At 39.4% G+C, this 21,222-nt stretch overlaps 1 protein-coding gene across 5 annotated transcripts in view; it reads left to right on the forward strand.

Moving 5' to 3' along the window:
* The window catches only part of ACSF3 (acyl-CoA synthetase family member 3), a 250,324-nt gene that overhangs the window by 125,345 nt on the left and 103,757 nt on the right, over positions 1-21,222 (forward strand). For all 5 annotated transcript variants that reach the window (XM_072636361.1, XM_072636357.1, XM_072636359.1 and 2 more), the window contains one exon: positions 21,023-21,149. In XM_072636361.1, coding sequence (XP_072492462.1) covers positions 21,023-21,149 — 127 coding nt within the window. The remainder of the gene's footprint in view (positions 1-21,022; positions 21,150-21,222) is intronic.

Raw genomic sequence — 21,222 nt, forward strand, 5'->3', positions numbered from 1 at the left:
AGAATGCAAACTTGGAGAAGCTTTTTGACAGAATAAAAGTTACAAAAAATAATGATGCTCTTTCATCAAGTGATTTCACTGTTGGGAATATGCTCTGAAAGTGTTATTACAAAAAAAGTTATTTAAAAACAACAAAAAAAATTTGTACAAAGATAACGGCATTATATGTAATTGCAAAAAGCAAATTGGGAACAACTTAAACATCCAACAATAAAAGAATGACTGAATAAAATGTAGTACTTTCATATAATGAAATATAATATCATTAAGGCCAAAAAATATGAGGAAAAGAAAGAAACCTAGAAATACCTTTATGAAATAATGAGTCTTTAAAAAAAAGAATGGAATACACATGAACTTTAACTATACACCAGTAGAAAGGAATGAATTGATGAACAAAGAACCTAATGAAGACTTAGAGGGAGTAACTGAAAAACCGTTGCAATACTTTATGCATTGAAATTAATTAATTTGAATTTAAGTAGCTACTAAGTTTGTTTGATTATATCAGTGTTCAATAATAAGATTTTAGTAAAACATTAATGCCAGACATATTTGTTAAGGGCCAGGGAGCCCTTGTCCTTAGCGATGCTGACAGAACCAATCCCCCAGGCTTTTCTTTGTCTTAATAACTTCTTAGTGAAGATGAACCTGTGTTCTTAGCCTACGAAAGTTAAGTTGAAGTAGTTGGAAGAGATTCTGAAATTAGATGATTTGGTGATGTGGAAGGATGGGAGAGAGAAAGGGACAATATATATGAAAGCTTTCTGTTCTCATTTTCACATTAAGGCAAGGACTCTTCAAATCTTTTTGTGTCCTTTATCCTGCTGGCAGTTTGGTGAAACCTCTGCGTTTCTCAGTCATATTTTTCAATGCATCAAATAAAATACATGACATATAATAAATAAATACATAATAAAATACATAGGATTATAAAGAAAACTAATTATATTGAAATGAGGTTATCAAAAGAAATTTTTTTAACGAGTTCATAGACCTCAGGTTAAAAATTCTTTCTATAAGCAGTCTAAATACAGCCCCCTTTTGCCTGAGACTGAAAAGCTTTAAAAAGTCCCTCTTTGGGCTATGTATTCTGTATTGGTTTCCCTTATTCATTATTCACCCATTCATTACTCATGTTAGGAAGGACAGGTTCCCCTGAAAGCATTCTTTATCTTCACCTTCAACCAGCAAAATGCCCTGGACTCTTAAGTTCCCAAGATATACTTCAGTCTATCCCCTTACTCATCCTTAGCCAGACAGCCTTTTATAATCTACAGACTGTCTGGGCTAATGGAAGTTTGTTCCTGGAATTAGGAGACAGAGTTAATGGGGTGTGTACATGAGCTGCAGATTGAGTCCATCTCCTCTTAAAAGTGACCCAGCTGGGCTTGATTGTTTCTGAAATAAAATGAACAGATCTCTTGATCCTTTAAATAAAAAAAAAAAAAAGTAGTGGGGGGAGACAAACATTAAGATATTCAATTTGATTGCTTGTTTATTTGGACCTTCAATCAGCTGAGACCATTTACATCCTCATCCCTATTCACCAAATTTTGGGTCTCCAGTCATCTGCTTTTTCTCTTAGTGAGGACAGTCAGTTTTTTCAAGAATATTCATGCTACAGCTTCCTCAGCAAACTTCTTCAAAGAGTTTTCTTCCCTTTCTAAGAAGGTGCCTGTGAGGCCTGAGGAAGAAATTTAGAAGTCTTATATCCTTCTCTGAACACATCACTAAGTCCTGGAGAAAGCCTACTCCTGAAGCCCCCCCCCTTTCCCCACATAAAATGAAATTTGGGGGCTTTGAATTTGAAAACATCCTGTCCTCATGGCTCCCATCTGCATTTCCTTTTCCACCAACCTAGGACTGCCAACAACTAACTACTTGGCTATCCCTGATCTTTTGCATCTCCTCTCCAGATTCCATGCAGGAGGGGGTTAACTTTCCCCAGCGTCAAATATTTGCTTTGTTTGGTATGATGCATATTTCATATGCTGTAGCTTCCCAGCTGGCAGAAGCCTGTAAACCTTGTAAGCATATCGGGCATTGTCTCTTTATTTATTTATTTTTTATTTTTTTTTTTCCAAATCGCTCACTTACACAAGAGCCAAACACCAGTCATTGACAATAGGGGTCTATCAATAGATAAATGGCTTCACAGCTGTATATAATGCTACACTATAACCAGGGCTTTTATATGAAATAATTTTCTCGTGCTGAGGATGCAAAGAGATCCACACAGGATGTGTAGATCATAGGGGCTGGCAGCAGGAGGACACTGCCACGATGGGTCTCTGCTTCTCTCTTTATTTCTTTCCTTTTTAAAAAAAAATTAATTATCTTGTTGTTTATCCATATGCAAGCTGTCATTCTGGACAGCAAACTGCTCTGTTACTGGTTCTCCTTCCTACAGTCACCAATATCTCCCATCCTCTCCTTCCCTCCATTTCCTTCTCTTCCCCATCCCCCACCTGCCTCTATCGCCACCATCTGTTACTTGGTTGAGTGTGACCAACTGCTGTACCTTCACATACACGCAGAGGGAAGTGGTAGGGGGAGTGGGGGAGGACAGAACATACTGGGAAGAGAGCCCAGCAGGGGCCGGACAGTGCTGTTCTCTGCGATAGGGGAGAACAGAAGGCACCCACTCTCATACGCACTAGAAACCATAAACTTGGCGGTGTGTACCTTGACTTTGGGGGTGTGGTAGATTTACCACCTATATGAAAAAAAAAAAGAAAAGAAATGATCAGGAGATAGCTCTTATGCTGAGTGAGGAATCCAAAAAAACCTATATCTGAAGTCATTCCATCTCTACAGCGACAATCCAGCTCTCCTCTTATCCTGATTTAGAATTGTAGGTAATCTCTTGGCTGTCCCAAGTCTTTGTATTTGTCTTATCTGTACACTCTCCTCAGAAGGGGGATTACAGTCCTCATTTTGCCATTGACTTGGTCTGTCACTTAATTTCTCCATGCCTCCTTTTTTCATGTACAGGGTAGGAGCAGTAGGAATGCCTTCCCTGTCCTCTCCATGATGCCATAGGTTCTATATGACACTACTCTCCAAAAATCTGGGGAATTTTAAGAATCGCTTGGACTATGACTGATTCATCAGGATTTTTTAAAAATAAATTTTCATTGATAGAGTTTGGTTTTCTTATATCCTACGTTTCCCAAAGAAACCCTTCTTCCTCATGCCCTCTAAGAGCTATCATATTATAACAAAGAAGAAAAAAGAAGGGGAAAAAAGCCCAGACCTGCGAACTAATAACATTTCTCATTCCTATTGCAATCACATATATGGTACATTTTCATGAGATTCTGAGTAGCTTTCAATGACTTTCTTCCCTGTCTACCTAGGGGCATTTTAATACCTTAGGGCATTTTGCTTGAAGTAAATAGTGGTAAAAGAAGTAAGTCAAACTTTTAAATCGCAACTACACTATAATATCTCTAAAGGAAAAGACTAGAACCCTATATGGGCAATTATTGTCTCTTCTGACACTAGCAGATGAGCAGATTTATCTACCAGTAAGGAAAATCACTAACTGGTAAAATCTTTTTGGGGAGTACCGAATGATCATACCCGAGTAATTCCATTATCCTGAAAGTCTCGTGAGGGTTTTTTAAAAGCTGTTTAAAGATTTTCATTGTAACATTATGCATAACCAAAAAAAAAAAAAACCCTCCCCAAATTGGAAATAACCTAAATCTCCAACAGTAGGGAAATAGTTAACTATGGGATATTAACATAATGGGTTACCAACATGCCATTCAGACCAGTATGTATGAGGAATACCAAGAAATCTGGAAAGACTTTTGTGAAATAATGCGAAGGGGAAAAAAAATATTAGAGGTAGAAGAATAGAGGGTACCTTTTCAACCATAGAGAAGAAAAAGTGACCAAGAGTGAATTGTCAAAAAACCTTGATGATGACTTATAGGGGAGAATTGAAAACGTTACAATACTTTATTCTTCACAGTTAATTATTGCAAATGTTCATTATCTCTAAGCACCTTTAGCTAGTTGTACTAATTTTTAATGTTAAGTTTTTTGTAAAAATAGTAAAAACAAAATTAAAAACAAAAAGCATCAGGGAGGGGTCGAGCCTATCTTCTGTCACTTAATGGCAATAGAAACTTCAACAGTTATGGACAACACCAAAGAAATCTCTAAAAGATATTTCTCCCAAATCTATTGCCTAGATGTCATCTTGAAGGGGTACAGAAGCTATAGTGTGTGAATGGGCAGCAATATCGTAGGCACAGGGGGAAAAGGCTTAGGGTCACTTGGCACATGTTGATCTTACCTTTCTTGATGGGAGGGAGACAGGAATGGAGGGAAGGTGGAAGGAAGGAAGGGAGGAAGGAAGGAAGGAAGGAAAGAAGGAAGGAAGGAAAGAAGGAAGGAAGGGGGGATGGAGGAAGGAGGGGAGGGAGAGGTGGAAGGAAGAAAGGAAAGAAGGAAGAGAGGAAGGAAGGAAGGGAGGAAGGAAGGTAGGAAGGTGTGTTAAATACCTACTGTGCACAAAGTGCTCTACAAACATTATTTCATTTGCTCCTCTCAACAGTCCTAGAAGTTAATATTTCCAGCCCTTAAACACAGCCCCTAAAATTATCATCAAAATTTTCAGAGAATCACAGAGATAAAAGCAACCTTAAAATCCATCTAGCCCAACCCCTACCCAACCAAGGATCCCTTGTATCCAGCTTCCACCTCCAGAAATGGAGACCTAGTCCACAGCCTCCTGAGCCAGCTCCTGTTATCTGGGGGCTTCTCTCCTTGTGAGTAGGTTTGCCCTTACCTCAATCCTAAGGCAGCCTCTCTGCAGCTTCTATTCGCTGTTCTGGTTTCGCCCTCTGGGGTCAGGCATGCCAACTTTAATTTCTCTTACACATGGTAATTTTTCAGATACTTGGAGACTGCCATCTTCATCTGCCCAGCTTTTCTCTTGTCCAAATTGAATATTTGTCCATTTGGTTGATCCCTTAATAGCATGACCTCCAACCTCTTCAGCATCCTAGATGCCTTCTTATGGGTGTGCTAACAGTTGGGTGGTGACTTTCCTTAAATGTGATGCCCAGAACACAACACAAGGTTTCAGAAGGGGTCTCACTAGCCAGAAGTCTAGGAGGATTATAGAAACTTTATAGGAGCCCCTGTATATATAGGGGCAGCTAGGTGGCCCAATGGATAGAGCGCTGGGCCTGGAGTCAGTAAGACCTGAGTTTAAAGCTGGCCTCAGACACTTATTAGCTGTGTGACCTTGGGCAAGTCACTTACCCTCTGTTTGCCTTCATCTACTGGTGAAGGAAATGGCAAAATTCTCTATTATCATTGCCAAGAAAACTCCAGGGATCAGTATTGGTGTGCTACAGTCTACAAAGAGTTGCACATGACTGAATGAATGAACAGCAACCATAGTATTAGCCCCTATACCTCTTTTAATGAAGCTTAAAATTACATTAGCTTTTTTGGCTGCTGTTGTCACACTGACAACTCATATTATATCATAGCTTGGAATTCATGAAGCCCCCTGATCTCTTTTTGTAGAACCATTACATTTATAAGTTTTATTGAAAAATTTTTTCACATTTAAAAAGCAATTGATTTTTTTCTCTCTCTCATTCCTCCCCTTTCCCATTAGAAAAGAAAAAAGATAAACCCTTAAAACAAACATAGATGGTTAAGAAAAATACACATATGTGGTGAGGCCAAACAAATATCTACATTGGGTACTTTGAGAACTATGTGGCTCATTCTGCATATTTAGTCTCATCACCTCTCTGTGAGGAGGTAGACACTCTTCATTGTCCTGGGGAATCATGGCTGATCATCATATCCTTCAGTATCCTTGAGTCTTTCAAAAGTGTTCCTTTTTGGTGTTGCTATTATAGTAAAACTTGTTCTCTACCACCACCATCATCATCATAGCTAGCATTTATGAAGCACCTACTAAGTGCCAGGCACTGTTCTAAACACTTTACAAATATCATCTCATTTGATGCTTGCAACAACCCTGGTAATTAGGCGCTATTATGATTTCCATTTTACAGCAGTTAAGGCACTTGGCCAAGGTCACACAGCTAGTATCTAAAGCTGGATTTGAACTCAGGACTTCCTGACTTCAGGCCCTGTGCTCAGTGAACTATAGCACCACCTTACTGCCTCTGCTCACTATAGTAGAACCATTTAAAAGGAAATTTTGTGATCAAAATAGTATATTAAGGACCATTATCTAACAGTGGATTGTAGGAAAAAGTAAGTACTCTGAAATCTAAAAGTCCTCCAGTGTGAGAATTGATGCTTTCTTCTTTGTATTCCCAAAATTCCTTGCCTAGCACACACAGTAGTAGATAGATGCCTAATAAATACTTATATATTGATTAATTGTATCCCCCCCACCCCCGCACAAAGAGTCTTGGTTAAGACAAGCTAGATTTCTAAATAAGGAGCAGGTAAAGAGGGCAATGGCATGGAATTCTTTGTATCCTTGCTCAGTTCTGGCTGGCTGCCACAGGAGTTGAGATGTGCCTTCTGAAATGACCTTTTACACATCTTTAATGAGCAGAGTCTAGAAAGTAGGAAGAAGACCTGATAGCTCACCGTATTTATTGCCTCTCCAAGCTCACTACCAAGAAAAACTTGAACTCTGGAGTACAAAGTTGTTGGCTAGATGGTAGCTTAAAACTGATTTACGATGTCAAAATCTGTCTCGAAAAAGGTAACATCCTGAAAATCTCGGTGGAGTCCCTTTATAACTGGTATGGCCAAGCATCTGCAGTCTTGTCTAGGCTAACTTTGTCGTAGGCTGCTGCTTTACAGTGGTTGTCTTTTGTTTGTAACCCAAGAATATGTCTGCTTTTTTTTTTTTAAAGATCTAGTATAGTGTGTGTGTGTGCGTATATGTGTGTAAGCATGCATGCGCATGCATGTGTGTGTGCATGTGCATGCGTGTGTGTGTGTGTGTGTGTGTGTTTCTTTTCTCTTCAGATCAGCACCCTCTCCTGATGTACAATTCTTAGCATCTTCCCAGGTTTTTTGCCTTATCACTGATAGTCCTCTCAAGTGGAAAGTAAATGAATGTTATCATTCAGAGCCCTTTATTAAAAGTGAATATTCTAAACTAGGATTCTCTGAAAAACGTAGAGTGTGGCCTGGACGGGGTTGTATTTGGAGAGTTCTTTTCCTCTTTCCCCCTCCCTGATTTAAAACAAAGCAAAACTTGTCTCCTTTTCAGGAAGAGGGAAATAGCCGTCTATCTAAATTACTTCACACTAGCCTTCTCTCAAACAGAGTGCTTGCCCCTGGCAAGATGAACATTCATACAAACAGTAGGATTTATTGGTATGAGTTTTTATGGTAATGGAAGAATTAGGTCAAGTTCTACAGGTCCATAAACCAATTAAGAATAAATTGGATGGAGCTTTTTGAGATTTGAATTGAATTGTCCAGGCATCATTTGTATGTCTTTGTTTCCATTCCAGAAGTCCAGTAAGTAACTGTGCCTATCAGCGGTGAAAATCCATTCCCCAGGAGAATGCCTGTCTGTGGATTGATCAGTCAGCTGTTTGTATTCAGCTGCCGACCACCAGTGTGTACCAGGAAGGGGTCATAAATGATGATTGTATTCTCCGATGATTACTGTGTTGTGGTTCTGGGGGACTGTCCTCTGAGGGACTCAAGCATCTTATGAATCTCATCTCATCTCATCTCTCCCTACAACTTGATGGGTAGATTAGATTTTTGTTCTTGTTGTTTTATAGATGAAGTTGAATTTCAAAGTGATTGAGAAAAAACTTCTCAGCTCTGATTGGCTGAATAAAATTAGAAGCCCACTTCCTCATTCCTGATTTACCCTAACATCAAACAAACCCTCTCCTTTCTTTGTCCCTGTTGGTTTGTCTACACTGTGGTACATGTCTTTTATATCTGAAAAGTCACCTAATGTTATTGATGAGAAAAGTTGAAACCCTGGAAGAAAGAGTAGTAGGTTGTTCAGTGGAAATTTTGAGAAGTTCATTGTGCACAAGGCGGAATGAGTGTTTAGCGTTTAGGATCTCTCACTGTTGTCCAACTTGTGATATGTATCATTGATCTAGGACAGTAGTTCTCAAACATGGTTCCCAGTTCCTTTACATTTTTTTTTCTGTTCTCCACAGTTTATTTAAATATTCCCTTTATTAGTAAAAATTCAATTCACAGGCTTTTCAAGAACCTTTGTCTTGCATAAGATGAGACAAAGATATAAAGACTTTTGGTTTTTATTTATTTGCTTTTTATCCCTTTATACTCTTAAAAATTATTGAGAACCCAAAGAACATTATTTGTGTGGGTTTTATCTATTGCTGTTTGTAGCTTTAGAAATGAAAATGTACTGACGTTATTATGGAAATAGTTTTGACATTATGAATGCCCAGAGAGCATCTAGGGACCATCAAGGGGCCTCACAGCACACTTTGAGAATCAGTGATCTAGGAGATTTAAGGAGTAAGGAGAGTGTAACTGAGAAAAAATAATCATAGAGATTTGGGATCATGGTGCTGGAACGACCCTCAAGGGATCATCCAATCTGTTGCAGGGATTTTGCCTAAACCTTTCCACAAGGAAGCCTCATAGCTTCCCTTAGTAATCCATTGCAGGGCCTTGTTGTTCAATCATTTGAGTTGTGTCCAACCCTTTGTGACCCCATTTGGGGTTTTCTTGGCAGATATAGGAGAGGTTTGCCATTTCCTTCTCCAGCTCTTTTTACAGATAAGGAAACTGAGCCATCTGAGTTAAGTGACTTGCCCAGGGTCACACAACTATTAAATGTCTGAGGCTGGATTTGAATTCACTTAAATGAGTGTTTCTGTCTTCAGGTCCAACACCATATCCACTGTACCACCTACCTTCCCAAAACCAGTGTCTTTCATCCTTATTAGTACAAGGTTCTTCTTAAGAATTGACCTAAATTCTTTGTAATTTAATAAAAGCCCATTCTTTCTTGATTTTTCCTTAGTGAAAAAAAGTATAGCCATTCAATGCATACTCTTATAATCATCCTTCATGTGTTTAATTGTAACTGAATCAGCACTGTTCCCTCCCTCCACATGGGTCCTCTTCCTATCTTAAAACAGCTATGTGATATAATGCACAGAGTGCTGGCCTTGGACTCAGGATGTCTCTGAGTTTGGATCTTCCTAGAATCCTTCCTAGCTGGGTGACTCTGGAGAAGTCACTTCACTTTCTCTCAGCCTCCATTTCCTTATCTGTAATATGAGGTAGTAGTAACACCTACCTCACTAAATTGCTTTGAACATCAAAGTGTGAAGGAGTTGGAAGGGAGGAAGAAAGAGCTGTAAAGGGGAAGGAAATAGGGAATAAGCATTTGTATAGTGCTTATTGTGCACCAGACTCTGTGCTAAGTGCTTTACACATATTATCACATTTACATATGTGAAGAGCTATGTACATGCTAGCTATTTGTAGTAGTAGTAGTAGTAGTAATAGTAGTATTCTATTTCCTTATAAGATTTCTTTTTTAAATCCTTTTATCATACTTTTCTTTCTCTAAGCCCTCTAAATTTTCCACAGATTCCCTGAACTGATCCAACTGTGAACATAGTTTTGTAATAATGATTGACCAGGACTAAATATCAGCAGAGAATTTCTGCACACTTCGCACATTCTTCTATTTGTAAATCTCAATTTTTTAAAGTTTATTTCTTATTTTCTTATTTATTTTTAGCATTCTTTTCTTTTTCAATTTTTAGTTCCAAATTCTCCCTCTCCTTTCCACCCCGCTTCCACCACTGAGAAAGTAAGCAACATGATAGTTGATGGGTTTTTTTTTTAAACAATATGACTGATATATATATATATATATATATATAGAGAGAGAGAGAGAGAGAGAGAGAGAGAGAGAGAGAGAGACATAGATTTAGTTTTTAGTTACTATGCCCCACCCTCCCCCCCAATATATTTTGCAATATTTGTGAAAATCTAATCTCATTTCATCTTGTACTTCTCCAGGAACGTTCTCTTCCACCCCCAGTGAATTATCTTCATTCTGTCCTTTGTTAACTGTAACTAAGATCTTCTCACATCTACAAGCTTTGCCTGTCTCATCCCATTGTCTCTGGTGTTAACCATCTCACCCAAGATGGTGACACTTAGAAGCTTCAACAAGTGGGAAATAAAGACTCAGCCTTTAAAAGAGTTAAGTTTAGGTTGCACCTAACACAGCACCTGGCACATAGTGGGCATATAATAACTTTGCTGATTGATTGTGTTGGTTTTCTTAAGGCTGAGTCTTTATTGCCCACTGTGAAGTCTGAAAATGTCATCATCCTTTTAGTTGAATGGTGAACACCAGGAAAAATGGGATTAGATTCCAACTTAACTAGGCAAAGTTTGTAGCAGTGAAAAGATATTACAGTTAATGAGCTGAGGTGGCAGGGAAAAGGGATGATGTCCATCAGTAACTGGACAAAGTAGGCCTCAGGAAGGCAAGTGAACATGACCTGTGCTTGCCAAGCTGGCCATTACATTTGGACCCCCACTAGCCACTGACAGATTCAGAAAGAAAAATTTTTTATTTCTTCTCTGGGTGATTGAATTAACTCCTTTCTTATAGTAGCATATGGCTAATTAGTCTTCCGTCTAACACAGTGAATAGAGGCTGCAATGTGGACAGTAACATACAGCCCTGCCATGTGGTCTCTGCTGCACTAGGGAGATTTGAACTTTCTCTTCTGTTATAGATAAACTAGCTGGAAATTTTTACAGCCTATTTGAAAAGTCTTGGCTTTTTTTTTTAACCCACTCTCAAAATGAATTTTTTTTAAAAAAAGGTAAATCTATTTGAAATTACTATCGATTGGTGTGAATCAAAATAGATATAAATCACTAAATTGATTACTTGGATCAAAATAGACAATTTTTATTAGCCCAGTATGATGAAATGATTACAAATTTGGTCATAAACTGTGGCAAGAATTTTTTTTTCATTCAATGCTCTTTTTCTCTTCTCTCCATCTTCTTTCCTCTAGGTTGTTGGTGAGCTTAGAAGGAACATTTAGTATCTTTATGGCATTTGTCCCATAATTAGGAAACTAGATTGTGCCTACATTTGTTTTTTATTGAAAACAGATCATCTTCCCATGCATTGTACTTTAGCTAGTAACATCCTAACAAACCTAAATCAGTTTCTTATAAACTCAGACTCTTTTGTCACTCAGAATAACTGACGTTTATTAAAATGCCTTCAGTTTCACGAAGCATTCTACATGCATAATCTCAAAGAGAAAGCTAAGTGACATGGGTGAATGGAGTGTCAGAAGTGAGGTCAGAAAGATCTGAGTTTGATTTCCACCTCAGACACTTACTAGTGGTGTCACCCTGGGCAAGTCACCTGACTTTTGCCCATTTCAGTCTCCTCATCTATAAAAGAGGGTTAACCTCCAAGGGTTGTCAAATGAGATCATATACAGGGTGTCCCCAGAGTCTTGGTGCAGTTTTAAGCTTTAATAACTTTAAAAGCTATTTTAAATATTTTAAGCTGTTGAATAACTGAAGCTATTAAAGCTTAAAACTACACCAAGACTTTGGGGACACCCTGTGAGTAAAGTGCTTTGCTTGCCATTACTATCCATTGATCTCCTTCAATCTTTGCAAATATCCCTATGCATTAGGTGCAATAGGTATTATCCGCATATTAGAAATTGAAAAGTAGGAGTCAAAGATTTCATCTTTGCAACATCTCTCAAATACACACATTGTCTCCTGTCACACTGCCCTCACTCTGGTCACCCTCATCACATCGCACCTGAACTATTACACTAGCCTGCTGGGTGTGTCTACCTGCCTCAAGTCATTCTCCTACTCAGTAAACTGCAGTGACTCCCTATCACCTCCAGTGTCAAATACCAAATGCTTTGTTGGCCTTCAAAACCTTCATAAGATAACCCCCTCCCTCCTTTCCGGGCTTCTTATACCTTACTCCCCATCACGGACGCTTCCATTCAGTGACACTGGCCTCCTGGCTGTTGCACAAATAAGACACTCCATCTGTCAACTCTGGCATTTTCTATGGTTGTTCTCCAGTCCTGGAATTCTCTCCCTCCTCTGCTCTGACTGCTGACCTTCCTGACTTTCTTTAAGTAACAACTAAAACCCACTTTCTAAGGGAAGCCTTCCCCAAACCCTCTTAATTCTAGTACCTTCCCTCTGTTAATTATTTCTGATCTATCCAGTATCTAGCTTGCTTTGTGTATATTTGCTTGCATCTTGTCTCTCCCATTAGATTGTAATTAGGTTAAGGGCAGAGACTGCTTCTTTTTTGTACCCACCAGCATTTAGTATAGTTCCTGGCACATAGTAGGTACTTAGTAAATATTTACTGATTGATGGGCTCGTGGTCACACAGCTTATAAGTGTCAGAGATGTGATTCAGACCCAGATCTCTCCCAGCTTCCAAGTCCAGAGCTTTTTCTACTATACCATGTTATCATACAATCATAGTATAGCAACCTTTATTAATATATTCTCTTCATTTATTATAGAGTCATTATTGTAAATAAGAAGTCCAGCTTTACTAGTGGAAACTTCAAAGCAAATATATAGTTATTTATATTTTGTCATAACAAGGGTCTCCCTTTTTTATGTAACTTTTTTTTTATCTAGAAAACTAATATACCCTCTTAGCTTTATGTTGCTGTTGCTTCAGTCTCCTATAGGAATAGATTTTTCTCATGTTCCATTTGCATTCCTATCAATAACAGGGAGCCCCATCCTTTGCTCCTGGAAGCAAAGATTAATTAAGGAGTTCTTTGCCAGCCAACTGTTTTTCTTTGGCCACTAGAAACTCATGACTTCTCTGAGCTACCTCATTCCAAACCTTCTGTCATTAGTAGCCATGTTTAGGTTGCTCAGTAATTAGCCTAAAGACGTAAGCATCAAAGGTCTTTTGGGCTACCCCCAAATTTGTCACGTCTCAGGCGACTACTTTGTTCTGTAGCCCCTCAAAAGGTATGATAAAGTTTGAAGCTGACCTGGAAAAACCTTGAAAGGACAGCTGCTTCTGAGAGTTTCTTAGAAGTGCCAATGGACTCTGGGCTTCCCTCCCTACTAATATGGTAGCTAGTTGTCCTACCCCAATCATGAGCATAGGGGTTCTCTGAACTCCATCAATGACCTTTCTCAAGAACACTTTGGAGGCCATCTGGAGGTGTTATCACCCTGTTTGTCTCAGTTTCCTCATCTGTAAAATGAGTTGGAGAAGGAAATGATAAATCACTCCAACATCTTTGCCAAAAAAAATCCCAGTGGGGTGATGAAGACTTGGACTCAACTGAAAAGTGACTGAACAACAATCACAGTAGCACTAGTCAAGCAAGGCTTTTTTGCCAGATGAGGATTCGCCTGTAAGTATAACTCATTTTTGTTGCCCTCTCATTAAAAGGTAAAATCAAGGCAACTTCTTGTTTTCCCAAAAGGAAAATTGACTCTTATCCTGCACACTGTGTTATTCAAGTGCAACCAGGTGAATCCATCTTCCAGTTGGCAGACATCAAACACTTTTCTTCCTGGACTCTGCATAGCTGAAGGGTAAAATTATGGCATTAAAGGAGTTAAAAATGTGTATTAATAATTTACAGGACTATGAAGTAAAAGAGACATTAGAGATATCTAGTCTAGCCTTCTCATTTTGCGTATGGAGAAACTGAGGCTCAGGCTGTTGTGACATATTTAACAAATATGAATGTTTTTTTTTAGTGAAATGACTTAATTCATTCAATATCCACAGATAACTTAGATCAGGGGGTAGGGGGAGGCCTTCAAGATTTTGCAAAGTAAGACATCCATCTTTCTTTAAAAAATGGCAGAGAGATGACTTGACTGCTCCGTTGTCAGGAAGTCATGTGCTCTGACTTATTTCTTCACTGGTGGCAATGGACATATTCTAATCCATCTTCAGTCTTTTGCCTAGCCTCCTTTATGACCAACAGCCTGTGTGCTGTTGTTGAAATATATGACATTGTTTAGTTTTGAACTTAGATTACCATGAAGGCCTAGAACATTAGTGTGCAGACCGTGTGAATCAGGTATGAATGATCTGTCAGTTTGCAAAGCCTTAAACCTACATTTTAATTTATGCCACTTCAAGGAATGGGGGATGCTGGCACCAAACTGGTTGCATCCTCTTTGGACACCAGGGAATGGTGCCAGTGACATTGTGAGTTCTGCAAGCAAAATCCTATTAAGATAACGTCACGGCCTTTCTGTTTTACTGTTTGCAAGCCAGCCATAACATCATTAAATTACACAACAGGGAGGTGCCTGCTGCCAAGGAGTTCCACTCTAGATAAGATGTGGATTGAGCCTCTGCCAAAATCTGAGTAGATATGACGAGAAATTTGGAGTTCATTCAGCATACGATTCCTCTGAGATGAAGGAGCGGACAGGTAAAGGCTTGGGGTACAGTATTTCCCAAAGATCGACACCCTTCCCCCCTCTTGGGGACGTGTCAAGAATTCTGTATCGATCTTTTGTAGCTGCAGGCAGAAATAATGGGTCGTATTTCTGCCCAGTAGGGCAACAGATCTTTCTAAAGCACCAAGCAGTTCACCTCTGGAGCAGGCACTAAACTGTTGGCTGGGTTTTCAAGGATCCAAGGAAGAACATTAAAGGGTTCTGCTGAAAATCAGTCAAAGCTGCAAAAAGATAGAAATTCCATTTGGGTTGTGTTCTGTGGCACAGAGACACTGGTGGGGTTCAAGGCCAAGACCATGCTTGGCCCCTCTGCACATTTCTATTGAATGCGCCAATTCAGACAGGGAGCCAGGCACATAATAACAGGGAAATCTGTTTAAGGTCACTGTTACATGATGTATACATATGTACACATACATACACACATACACATATATGTATATATGTTTTATATATACAAACACAGAAAGAGAGAGTGAATGTTTAGGTCCTAGGTCCTATCCCCATATGCAGAAGTTTTTCCTGTTGTAAAGTATATTCAGGGGATTTTATATGTATGTTGGCATCAGTTTTATTTGCACACACACACACACACACACACACACACACACACACACAAAACACAGCCAGGTAGGCAGATGTCTCAGTGCCAGACACTGTGCTAAGGCAGCAGAATTAAAAGGAAGGCCAAGCAAAACAAAACAAAAAACAGCCCCTGCCCTCAGGGAGCTCACAGCCTAATGGGGGAGACAATGAGCAAATGGCTGTGTACAAACAAGCTACATATGGGATAAATGGGATGTGATCACAGAGGGAAAGCACTGAGATTGAGGAGGACTGAGAAAGACTTCTTCCCCAAAATAGATTTTCAGCTGAGACTTGAGGGAAGCCAGGAGGCCAAGGTGAAGAGGGAGCGAGTTTCAGGCATTGGTAACAAACAAGAGAAAATACTCTTAGTCTGCAGATGAAGTGCCACATGTAAGGAACAAGTGTGTATAGATATGTATATACACAAGTATATGCATGTGTATGTATATATGCTATATATACATAAACTTGTATTTACATTTATGTATATGCACATACACAAACATGTATATGTGTGTGTGTGTGTATGTGAAGGGAAGGGATGGGGAGGGACCGCCCTAAGGTAGGGCAAGGACACAGAGAACCCATTGCCCAGTGGTCTTGTAAATGGAGTCTAGCAAGTGCTTAGCTACTTTTGAATTTCTTTAGCATAGCTAAAGAGTAGTGAGGAAACCCCATGAAACAAAAGTATAGGTGGAAAGAAACCTTTCAGACAGGATCAGCCAGCATTAAGAAAAGCAAAAAAAGTTTGTGGCCCATGATATTTTTATCAGCTGTTTAGATTTAATTCATGTCATAGATGGAAATGAAATACAAATAATAGTCCATAACTTGGGGGCTAAGATCTGTGGGCCAATACCAGCTGGCCCAGTAGAATGTAAGTTCCTTGGGGACAGAGAGTTTCTCAGTTTCAACTTTGGATCTCTCATCTCTAGCCAGAATGCTCAGTAAATGTTTACTGAGTCAAGTTTGCTTGTTATATGACCGATCCACATAGCCTTATGTCTTGAATTGATATGATGGCAGCCCAACAATGCCTACTTAAGGCCTTCTTAAGAACTTTCTTTCTTGCAGAACCAGACTGATCTGAGGTGTCATTCACATCTCATCATTGAGTGCTGCTAGGCCTTGTAAGGTCAAGGACCACAGGTTCCCCCTGCTGATGGCTGCAGGTAATTGCCTGCCCCTTTGTCTGGGTGGACTGGGACTCTTTCCCCAAAGCCTGGAAGTTAACACCAAGATGGAGGTTGTCTTGTAGCTGCCAGGTTGGTCTTAGTTATTAATCACTAAAGCTGGAGTCACCTTAAGGTCCATGAATAAGTTGGGCTTAACCACATTGACTTCTTGAGCAGTTCACTCCTTAAGAAGTGTGGCACACAAGGTGATGATTGATGCTTACAGGTATTGGTTTATTTTGATCAACTTATTTTAAAGTAAGTTTCTTGATATTTTCAGCAATGACTATAGGATTTAGAAAAGAAGTATCAGATGCTCTCCATTGGGACTGCTCCTCAGCTAGCTTCCCTGGATAAAGAGGGGGAATCACACTTTTCCCATAAGATGGACACTTGGTAGCTGGTAGTGCCAAGTGACACACCTGCCAGCTGGTATCCTCTATAGCTGTCATTTCAAAGTCTGGGCCTTTTCCCAACCGACAAAAATTATTCCAATTAAGTCAGCCACAGTCACCACTGAACACATAAACCTGATCATTGAAAAGGCCAATGCAGTTTCTTGGCAGATTCCTGAAGGTGGAACAGACCCCTTCCTGGGGAGGAGATTACTGAGTCCAGTGACCTTGGCAGCCAGGGAGTGGGAAACTCAGCAGAACCCATTTTGCCCACTGAACCCAAGGTGTATTTAGAGAAGAAGACATGAAAAACAAACAGTATGTGTCACCGGATTTGTTCCAGAGGTCACTTTATCAAGTAATGAGATCCCCAGCAGCAGTCCTCAGTTCACTGTTAGACTGGTCTCAAAAATATAGAATGCTTTTCTATCTAAAATGGCAGAGAACCGGGATTTTAGAAATATTGCTTCTAACTTCAGAGAGCGGCGGGGGAAGAAAGAGAAAGAGAGAAAGAAAAGAATAAAAAAGGGAAAGAGGGAGAAAAGAAGGAAAGGAGAAAGAAAAGAAGGGAAGGAGGAAGGAAGGAAAAGGAAAGAAAGAGAGAGAAAAAAGAGGAAAGTAGGAAGGAAATTAAAATTATTCCAGGAAATGAAGACTATTACGATGTTGCTATTTTTGTTGTATTTACCAGGGAGTTTGGTAATGGGATCCACATGAGAAAGGTGATTCTCTTTGAGAAGCAGGCCAGCAGGATTGTAGATAGAGAATAAAACTTCATGTGTATAAATAATCCCACAACATAACCTTCAGCTGAGGCTCCTCTGCTGAAAGTAATAGGTGATGCGTTTGTTTTGGCCTCCATGTACTACAAAGGAGACTGACAATCTTGGACAATGTCTCTCGTAGAGAATTCTATAAGCCCTAACTAACATATGTAACTAACATTTACAAGTGACTTCCCTATGTTCCCATACTCCACAGCTCTGTCTTTTCAAATATTAAGCATTTTTTCTCCCTCTCCCACGACTGAAAAGAAGAAAACAAAAACCCTTGTAACAAATAAACATAATCAAGCAAATAGAAAATTCCCACATTAGCCATGTGCACAAATGTGTGTTTCAGTCTGCATATTAGTCTATCCTACTTCCATTAGTACATGAGGTGTCATGCTTCATGATCAGTCCTCTGGAGTCATGATCGATCATTGGGTTGATCAGAGTAATTAAGTCTTTCAAAATTTTTAATTTTTACAATATTGATGTTTTAGTATAAGTTTTCCTGGTTCTGCTTACTTTACTCTGCATCAGTCCATACAAGTCTTCCAAGCTTCTCTAATGCTATCCCTTTTGTCATTTTTTTACATTACAGTAGTATTCCATTACATTCATATGCCATTAATTTGGAATGAGCCATTCTCTGTTTGATTGGCACCCTCTTAGTTTTTAATTCTTTACCACTACAGAAAAAGAGCTATAATAAATATTTTGTATCTATGGGATCCATAGTGTTATAGAGAATTATGAGGAGTTGGATTTCTTGTCTTGGATGTTAGTATAGCCATTGCACAATAAGTTTCCAGTCCCCCCTATGTTTTCTAGTGTGTGCAGCATGGTCTGGTGACATTTGGGCCTATTTTTTGTATTTGAAAGTCCTTCTCCTGATCTTTTGCAGAATTTGTTGTTTCTGAGTTGAATTGTTCAATTTAACTACTACGTATCTTGGAGTTTGCAGCCTTGGGTTTTTGTTTTGTTTTGTTTTGTTTTTCTGAAGTTGATTTGTGAATTCTTTCCATTGGTATTTCATTTTCTACGTTCAGAGGTTCTGGGCAATTTTCTTCTATTATTTCCTGCATTATGGTGGTAAGGGTTTTTTGTCCTGTCATGGGAGACCTTTAGATGTTTTTCTAAATTCTGTTTTCAAGAGTAGTATGTTTTCCTTGTATGGTGAGCATATTTTCTTTTAATGTCACTGTTTTTTACTTTTTTTCTTTTAGATTGCCCTTCACTTCTATATATTTCATTCCCTATCTGTTGTTTTCTCTTTTGTTTTTTTGGCGAGACGTTCCAGTTTTTCTGTTCTGCCCGTTATTTTTGCTATGCAGGTTGTAAATTCTGTTCTCATACTTCTTATTTCTCTTTTGCACCCCTCAGGAACAGTATGTTATGGTTCTGTGTTCTTACCTTTCTCATGGTCCTCTATTTCATCAAGTGCTGTATCATTTTTATTTTGCATTATTTATTCATAGATACCTGAACTTGTTTAATAGATCTGGAAGCTGTAGTTCCTTCTGTTGTTAATATTTACCTATTGATTTATCTATTTATATTCAAGGTCTTTGAGTTTTCTTCTCCCTAACATTTTTTGGTAATTTCAGGCTTTCTCCCCCTCTGGTTTGTTGTTCACATGACCTGGAAATGCATATCCAACAAAAACATTTTAAAAACCCTAGGAAATTTATTGAAAATGCCAGCAAGATCCTTTAGTCCAAATTGTTGTGGACTGCTGCAGAATGCAAAACAGGATAAGGCCTTGAGCATGAGCTTTCATGGGGAAAAGCCAGCCAATTAAGGGCAATACTCGGGGATTCAGAGTTACATATCTTATTAAGATTCAAAACAGAAAGAATTGTGGTATCTTCAGTATCACTCTAGTCATAATGTAGATTGTCCTGGCCATGAGTAATTTTGTAATTGGAGGGACAACGAGATCATTTGCTAAGGGAGATGAAAGAGGTTTTTATCTAGAGTCTATCAGCCCATGGTTATAGGGATGAGAAGCAGATTCCCACAGCTAGAACTATCAGCTCTAAATATCAGCCAACGCCAGCTCCTCAATGTCTGTCTTTTCCTTTTATAAGACATCCTGTCATTTTTTTTAATGCTCCAGATACTCCTTCTTTACATTCTCCCCATTCCTTTGCTTATGGCATTCTGCATGGCTGGAATGAACCCTCCTTTTTCACCTTCATCCCCCATGCCGTATTCAACTACTGAAGTCACTGCCTTCGAGGCCCCAGTCAATTGCCACCTCCACTATGAATACTTCCCTGTTCCCTTCAGGTGAAGGGACTCTCCCTCTCCTTATATTTGTTATACCATTTTCCCTGGGTGGTGATGAGGATGATGATAACAACTCACATTTATATATCAGGCACTGTGCTTTATAAATATCATCTCTTCCTCACAGCAACCCTGGAAGTTAGGTGCAATTATTATCCTCATTTTACAATCAAGGAAACTGAAGCAAACAACGGTTAAGTGATATGCCCAAGGTCGTACAACTAGTAAGTGTCTGAGGCTGGATTTGAACTCACTTCTTCTTATCTACAGGCTCAGAGTTCTATTCAAGTATCATGATTATTTGTGTGTGTGTGTGTATACCTATATATATGTATATATGTATGTATGTGTATATATATATATATGTATGTATTTGTGCATGTGTTTTACTTTTCTCCTATTAGATTATAAGTTCTTCTAGAAAAAGGCCTATTTTGTCTTTATTTTCGTATCCATTCTAGCTAATATAGCATCTTACAGCCAAGTAGTTGGTTAATAAAGTATAATTAATTAACAGATAGTTTCATAATTTGTTATTCTTATCCTGTGACATGCCTCTACTATCTGCTGACCCAGATCTCACCTGTTGTGACAGTCTTTCCCTTCTCCACTCCCTACTCCTGACCCCTACTCCCTCCCTAGCCCAACTGCCTCCTGATGGCTAGAGCAGACCCTAGGGTTCATCCCTTCTTTGCATGCTTGGGTTGAAAGCTGCCTGCCCCCCAGCTCCATTCTGGGGGCAAGGCTCGCCATGTATTCAGGGCACCATTTGACTTCACAACTGAATGCCCACAATTCCTGAAGCATAAAGAAAATCAGTTCTCCGATATTAACTGTCCAGGACAAAGCCTCCAGATAGAAATGGCAGTAACTGGGCCCCTAGTCTATCCAAGGGAGCCAGTGACTGGAAAGCCCATCTATAAGGAAAAGCAGTCCTAGAAAGAAGGAACTCAGAGTGGCTTTTGTTGCCTTTATTTAAACTCAAAATCCAGCAAACAGAGGGTATGGAGAGAAGCTGCCCAAGCTTCTTGTCCAGATACGCAGACTACTTTGTATGACTGGTTCTAAGCTACCTGAAGGCAGCGTGCATGCGTGCATGCGTGTGTCCTCCACACCCCACATAGCGCTGGAGAGAGTGTCCCATGCTATTAGCACTCAGTGAGGAAGTGGTCCATACGGTGGAAGAAGTGATTTAGTATCAGAGCTGACCACACCTTAGTGTGACCTGTGTTTGGCCAGGGCCAGGCAGAAATGCTCCCAAGCTGCATGGTTCTCTTGCCTTGCTTCAAAAATAAGGTTCGCCTTCTTCCTTCCTGCTTTTCTTTAGGTGACTCTGGGCTCAGAGGGCAAAGAAGGGGAACTTTTGGTGAGAGGCCCCACGGTATTTCGAGAATACTGGAACAAACCTGAAGAAACCAAGAATGCTTTCACACCCGATGGCTGGTTTAAAACAGGTATGACCCAGTTATACTTTTTCAGGTACTTAGTCTGAAAAGAGGATTCACTGAGAGTGGAAAGAGCAGTGGC

This window comes from Notamacropus eugenii, chromosome 1 (assembly GCF_028372415.1).
Source record: "Notamacropus eugenii isolate mMacEug1 chromosome 1, mMacEug1.pri_v2, whole genome shotgun sequence".
In the NCBI taxonomy this organism is placed as follows: Eukaryota; Metazoa; Chordata; class Mammalia; order Diprotodontia; family Macropodidae; genus Notamacropus; species Notamacropus eugenii.